General features: G+C 43.3%; 1 protein-coding gene across 2 annotated transcripts in view; it reads left to right on the top strand.

Annotated features, from left to right (window-relative positions):
* C3H3orf84 (chromosome 3 C3orf84 homolog) overlaps positions 1–2,562 on the top strand; it is a 37,547-nt gene extending 34,985 nt beyond the window's left edge. For both annotated transcript variants that reach the window (XM_066596762.1, XM_066596761.1), the window contains one exon: positions 329–2,562. In XM_066596762.1, coding sequence (XP_066452859.1) covers positions 329–772 — 444 coding nt within the window. In that variant the 3' untranslated portion in view covers positions 773–2,562. The remainder of the gene's footprint in view (positions 1–328) is intronic.
* Positions 2,563–7,396: the final 4,834 nt, after the last annotated feature.

Below are 7,396 nucleotides of genomic sequence, written 5' to 3' on the forward strand. Positions count from 1 at the left end.
GTATGAGGCTGGGACCTGTGTTGTTAGGAGAGAAAGTGTATTGATTGCAGTAGGGTAAAGTGTAATGTCATAGAGGTAACTAGTGGAACGGGCAGGGTCATCCCAGCAGAGCAGAGGAATTTTAGGATATGAGCATGTGGATTTTGTTGGAGGCGGTGACCTGTCCTTTCATCTTATTATGTTGATGGCACCCTCCTTATGTAAGGAGTACATACTAAATAAGACAATGAACTTAGAAAAGCTTCATCTATCAGTATGAGGCTCTTTTTACAGTAGTAAATAAAAATTTACATGAAGCAAATTTACACATCCAACTTTTTTTGTTAAGGGTTTGGGTAAGAAAAAACTTCTCCAACACAGAGAGTCCTATAACTTTACACACTGGACCCCTCTGGAGGAGGAACTGCGAAGACAGAGACCGCTTACCAGCACCTACCGAACCGACTTCTGGAGAAAGGATGAGGAGATGGGGAAAGTAGTACCTCAACTTTTGGTTCCCAGGTTGAACAGGCCAACTTCAGCTTCATGTTCGGACCTGACAACAACCTATAGGAATATGTTACGAAGCCATGGTAACCTACAAGCTTCACAGAACTTCACCTCGACGAACATTACCCTTATTCCTAACAGCAGAGCGGGGGCGACTGGACTATCGCTGAAGAGAGCTATGTCTGCTCCATATAAGCACCTGACCGTATCTGACTGCCTTGTTTGGCGTACCCCAGACTGCGTAAAAGAAGAAAGCTTCCAAACCATTGAGGCCTCTCAGTGATGTAGATCCCTCTCTGAAACCATATCCAAACTTAAAAGGGGTTCCTCCATTGGTCCTATAGCAGCTGGAGGAGTAGTAGTAGAGAAATATCACAATAGTACAACCAGAGGAGAATGCCTGACTAATAGATGGGGTGCAAGAGTTTGTAAAGCTGCTATTAGGACCACTGAGATGTTGGGTACCAATTCAAGATGTCTCCATTCTTCTTCAACATAGGTGGGTTGAAACAAAAATAGTAGGATTGGCTTCAAGGGTCAATATGGTAAAAGGGAGAACAAAGAAATGTTTAGTTTTGTAGTCTCGAACAGCCTCCTTTCCCTCACAGTCATGAATGTCTGTGAGGGAAAGATCTCTTTTAGAGACTGTATTTTAAAGTTAAATTCTACCTTTCATTAAACTATTGATGGCCTATCCTCAGGATAAGTCATCAATAGTAGATTGTTAGAGATTCATTACCTGGGCCCACTGCTGATCAGCTGTTTGCCAGGCCGGTACACTCGTATACTGAAAAGAATTCTGCAGGAAGCAGACAGCTCCATTCTTACTGTAGTGGTCAGGTTTGGTATTGCTGGCCAAGTTCCTATTGAAATGGATGGGAACTTTGCCTGTAATACCAAGCTTTGCCACTGCAGTGGAAACTGAACTGTGTGCTTCCTGCAAAAATCAGCTCAGTTCACAAGCATGCCATCCCAGCAAACAGCTGATTAACTGGAGTCTCAGGCAGCGTACCCCTGCCTATCTACTGATGATGGCTTATCCTGAGAATAGGCCATCAATAGTTTATAACCCGACAATTCCTTTAAGGTTGACTGTAGGAGCAACAAATGTAAAATGCAACATACTTTTAATAGTCTATTATTCATTACATTTTTGTTGCTGTTTTCACTTGTTTTTCAGTACATACTACTTTGTTTTTGTTAACTGGAAACCATTAACAAGTTGCTGTTGACAGATCTATTTTTTGAATTAAAGGGGTTGTCCAGCTCTGAAAGACTGATGACCTATCCTCAGGTTAGGTCATCAATAGCTGATCATCAGGGGTCCACTGACTGGGACATTGGCCAATCAGCTGTTCAATTTGCTGCTGTTTCGGTATACCAAGCAGACAGCTCCATACATTGTGCAGTGGCCCGGCATGGTATTGCAGGTATAGCAGCCATTAAAATCATTAGGAACTATACTTGCAGCAGCATGTGAGGTCACTACACAATCTAGAGAGCTGTTTGCTTCATACTCTGAAAGAGTGGCCCTGCAAGCAGTTGATCAGGCAGCTGGCCCCCACCAATCAGCTATTGATGACCTTTCCTAAAGATAGGTCTTCAATCTTTCAGAGCTGGAAGCCCCTTTCAGTATTTGTATAATGGTGCCCTGTGGTCAGTAAGTTGAGTGTCATATTAACACAAGGATACCCAATGTAAGTATTATTTACTAATTGCATGATGTCCATGTTCATGTATTATATGTAAGGCTGGAGGGTTACAGGTGTATGTATACAGTAATGATATCACCGGGAATTATTTCATTCAACTGAATTTTCCCGATAAACTATATGCAAAATTATGTAAATCTCTATATTTTCTATTCAGTCATCATTTTACAATGAATTTATACTTTACATATATAATAATGTACTGGATGTGGCCTGCATATTTATACTATGTACAGCTATACAATATATTACAATGTTATTATGCTCTATGGTGTAATATTCTAAAACCCAATGTTATAAGTAAAAAAAATGTTTTTTAAGAATGTAAACATAAAGCTATTAAATATAAAATTCCCATTTTTCACAGCATGATATGCATTCCCTTTGTGTTTATTCTTCACTATGACAGTTTTGTGTCGTACGTTATGAAATGTTTGGAGAGACAAGTCTGTGTAGATATCTGTGCTTCCAATTATAAATCAAGTCATTTTAAGCAGCAGATAAGGGAACATATACTTTAGAAGGGTCTTCTATAGATGCCTAGAGTTTTGCAGCATTCTTTGTCTCCTTCTCCCATTCAAGGAAAGCCCCTGATACTGCCCATGAGGAACAGGGATGAAGCTATGCTCCACCCCTGAGTATTTCATTAAGCATAATTCATCCTTCTCAGGGGCTCCCTCTGCTGGTCCAAGAATCACTCTGTTCCTCTTTTCTGCAAGGGGTTGGAAAAAGCCCTAGTGAACTTGGATGGAGATTGTAGATGTCATTAAAGGAGATGTCCCGAGGCAGCAAGTGGGTCTATACACTTCTGTATGGCCATAATAATGCACTTTGTAATATACATTGTGCATTAATTATGAGCCATACAGAAGTTATAAAAAGTTTTTTACTTACCTGCTCCGTTGCTAGCGTCCTCGTCTCCATGGTGCCGACTAATTTTTGGCCTCCGATGGCCAAATTAGCCGCGCTTGCGCAATCCGGGTCTTCAGCAGTCTTCTATGGAGCCGCTCGTGCCAGAGAGCGGCTCCGTGTAGCTCCGCCCCGTCACGTGCCGATTCCAGCCAATCAGGAGGCTGGAATCGGCAGTGGACCGCACAGAAGAGCTGCGGTCCACGAAGACGGAGGATCCCGGCGGCCATCTTCAGCAGGTGAGTATGAAGACGCCGGACCGCCGGGATTCAGGTAAGCGCTGTGCGGGTGGTTTTTTTAACCCCTGCATCGGGGTTGTCTCGCGCCGAACGGGGGGGGGGGGTTAAAAAAAAAAAAACCCGTTTCGGCGCGGGACATCTCCTTTAATTTCACCAAGTGTCCACTAAAATTAAACAAGACTGATGACTGGGGCCTAAGGAGTCCTGTCCATTTGTCTGTAAGGGACTCAGATATTATAATCCACAAGATAGATGATAAATTCTTGAATGGTGGGGGTATTAACCTTTGGGACTGGTTCATCCTGCAGTCTCCCAGGTGAATAGAGCGGTGGTGCACCTGTATGATCACTACTTTATTCACTTCTATGGGACCCAGAGAGATAGCTGACCTCATCGCTTGGCTATGTCCATAGACAGTGACTGGAATAGTGGACACACATGCGCACCGCCACTCCATTCAGCTGTGAGACGCAGGAGTGTACTGTTTTCTTGTTCTTCCAGCAAGAGAATATTTATCAGCTGTCCTCTGAATAAGTGATGAACATTTTTGGTGGGATAACGTTTAAGCAATTTAATACGTGCTGCCATTATATTTGAACCCATTTGCTTGGGAGAGAAACCTGACGGCCATGTCTGGTGCTGGATCATGCATTAACCCCTTCCTGATGTGCTCCGTACATGTACGGTGCATGTTGCTTGTCACTGTACGCCCGTTCCTTACACAAGTGTTGTCTGTCTTTGACAGCTGACACCCGCCTGCAACAGATGCAATCAGAGATAACTCCAATTGTAGCTGCTAACCCTCTAAATGCCGCTGTCAATTCTAACAGCAGCATTTAAATGTCCCAACTGAGATTGATATATCCCCAACAGCCGTCTCAGTTATGTGATTGCAGGGTGCCGTCAAGGTATCATGGCAGCCTGGGGCTTTCTGAAAGCCCCCAGGGCTGCCATAACTGCTTGCCTTCTAAGATGTGACTGTGGCATGTCTGTCAGAATACAGTATACTGCAATAGTAAGTACTATTCTGTATAAAATATCATATGATCACATGTTCCATGGAGACTAAAAAACAAAAGTGAAAATTAATTATTAAAAACATGTAAGATATTAAAAGTTAAAGAATAGAGATGAGCGAGCATACTCGGAAAAGCACTACTCGCTCGAGTAATTTGCTTTATCCGAGTATCGCTGTGCTCGTCCCTGAAGATTCGGGTGCCGCTGCGGCTGACAGGTGAGTCGCAGCGGGGAGCAGGGGAGAGCGGGCGGGAGAGAGGGAGAGAAAGATCTCCCCTCCATTCCTCCCCGCTCTCCCCTGCAGCTCCCCGCTCCGTGCCGGCACCCGAATCTTCAGACCCGAGCACAGCGATACTCGGATAAAGCAAATTACTCGAGCGAGTAGTGCTTTTCTGAGTACGCTCATCTCTATTAAAGAACACTTTTTCCAAGTCTTTGCATCAAAAATAATGTAAAAATTGGTATCACTGCATCCATAAAAGTCCAATTTATTTAAATATCACATTATTAATTCTACACACTGAATCCTGTCAGAAAAAAATATGCAGTGCCAAAATTGCGCCTTCGTTGTTACCCTGCCTCCAATGAAAAACTGAATAAAAATTAATCAAAAAGTTGAATGTACCCCTAAGATAGTATTAAAAAAAAAACGAGCCCTCACACAGGGCTCATTTGATGAATGCCAAAAAACAAAACCACTGAAAAGATGGCGCAATTGCAGTTTTTCCATTTCACCCCACTTAGAAACCTCTACGTTTTCTGATACATTCTATGGATCGTTAAGTTGCACCATTGAAAAATACTACTTATTCTGCAAAATAACAAGCCCTCATGCAGATATGTCACCAAAAAAATGGAAAAGTTATACTGTTTTTTTTTAAGTCGGTAGAAATTATGAAAAAAAAAACAACTAAAAAATGCTGCAAGCAGGAAGGGGTTAAGCAAAATTATTTTCCTGTGTGTGGAGTGGAGGAGGAACCTTTTTCAGTCTTCTGCAGTTTTTCTTTTATGGTATATAGAAAATGAAAATCTCACTGACCTTCTGCACATTGGCGGCACATATAGCATTCAGCCTCCATTTGTTATTTTTATCAAGGCCTCATGAATTGTATATCACATGTTGGAAGCCATGGCTCATCAGGTGCAGAACACACAGGATGCCAGTCACCGCGAGGGGCCTATTGTATGTCACAAATGGGAAACTCAAAAGAATTTTTCATTACACACAAAAGCACTAAAAATATCCGGCACCTGCTCGCCCACCCCCCTCCCCCCACACCGGCAATACGCTTACCGCAGTCGTCTCTTCGCCTGCTTATTATGTACATAAATACAATGGGAACATTGAACCTGCATTACAATTCAAAGGAGATCAGTCAACTACCAATTAGTGGAGCTCTAAGCTGCAATTTATGCTATTAAGGCGTCATTCACACAAGCGTATGCCATCTTACGTTGTCCACACGCGGCCAAAAATCGCAATAGTGAATAATAGCTGCAATCTAATTTCGACATTATTTAGCATTTTCATAGCCAATCACTGGAGCGCATCACATGAAAAGAATCGCTGCAGTGCAGAATTCCATCGGTCGGCAGATTGGCTTCGATTAGCTTTAAAAGGCGGGGGTGGGGGTGTTGTTACTATTTTACATGTTTTTTTCTTGACCCATTAAGGGGTCAAGAAGCTTGTCTCTTAGTACATTTGTCACATTTTGCCACTTTATGGAACGCCAGTGTAAGTAAGTATGGCCCGATGTGGCTATTCTTTGACAGCAAGCAGATAAAACCTTTAACTTTAATGAATGATGAGAGCGGCCTACATTGTTAGGATGTAGAACTTCATAATGTCTGCAGCTCTGACAGAATTGCTTCTCGAGACAGTGTTGGTGGAAACCATTTATAAGAGACGGATCTTTCACCCTCCATCTAACTTCTTGATCAAGAACATTAGTGACATTTGAAACACTCAGCTTGACTTTAGAAATCCCGCAGAGCAGAGAAGACTTTACACACCACAGAATGAGCTCCCTCGGGGCTGTTTTAAGGTTTGCTTTTTAATCGCTACCTCTTGTCAAGCTTGGCAGCCGTACAACTCTTCAATCCTTCCCTAACCTTATATACACTTCAAGGTAATGCAGAAATTCTCTAATATACTGCTGTGAATAAGAACCGTTTACCATGGAAATCGCAGTTTTGTAAAACAACATAGAGGAACGTGCAAAGCAAGACCATAGAGAGGAAGCATCCGGGTCAGGATGGGTTCTGTTGTAAGCCTTTACAACATTAAAGGGTTGTCTGGCTGCAATAGAGCTTTTTAATGATAGGTGCACAGGGCTTAAAATAAAGCGAGTTGTACTTATCCATCCTCACCCACGTCGATCCAGCGCTGCAGCCCTGTGGTCCTGCCGGTCTTTGTGTTGGAACGCACATCACATGACCGCTGCAGCCAATCAGAGGCTGCAGTGTCACAGTTCCAAACTCCTGGCATCATGGCGCCCAGAATGTGAGTGCTTAGAACAGGCAGTGATGCAGTAGCCTCTGATTGGTTGCAGCGGTCACATGACCCGGGGAGGCCAGAGAAGCCTCTAATCAGCTAACCCCCTCATAACATCCTCCAATGATGATATGCTCACTTGTCTTTGGATAAAGTGGCCACAGCAGCCATTTTATTGATATAATTAACATAACATAATCAAATAACATACGAGGGAGAGTCCTGGGAGCCACAAAATCTGCTACTAAACATATTTATAAACAACAGACCTTGCCCCAACTGTACTGACAGGCTCGGGGGCACCACAAACCGCCCTTGGGTGGCTAATAACTGTAAATCAAGGGCGGAAGGGCTTTACTGCCCCCCCCCCCCCCCATTAGCCAATTCACACAGCACCAGACACCAACCAAATTACACAAAGGAGTGAGTCTTACCAGGTAAGACCGTGCCCACCCAACTCCCCCCCCCAACCAACTGAAATGGACTCCAAGGACCCCCCATCCGCCAAAGCTGCCATGACATTAAGGCTTCCCACC

The sequence above is a fragment of the Eleutherodactylus coqui genome, chromosome 3, assembly GCF_035609145.1.
Source record: "Eleutherodactylus coqui strain aEleCoq1 chromosome 3, aEleCoq1.hap1, whole genome shotgun sequence".
Classification (NCBI taxonomy): Eukaryota; Metazoa; Chordata; class Amphibia; order Anura; family Eleutherodactylidae; genus Eleutherodactylus; species Eleutherodactylus coqui.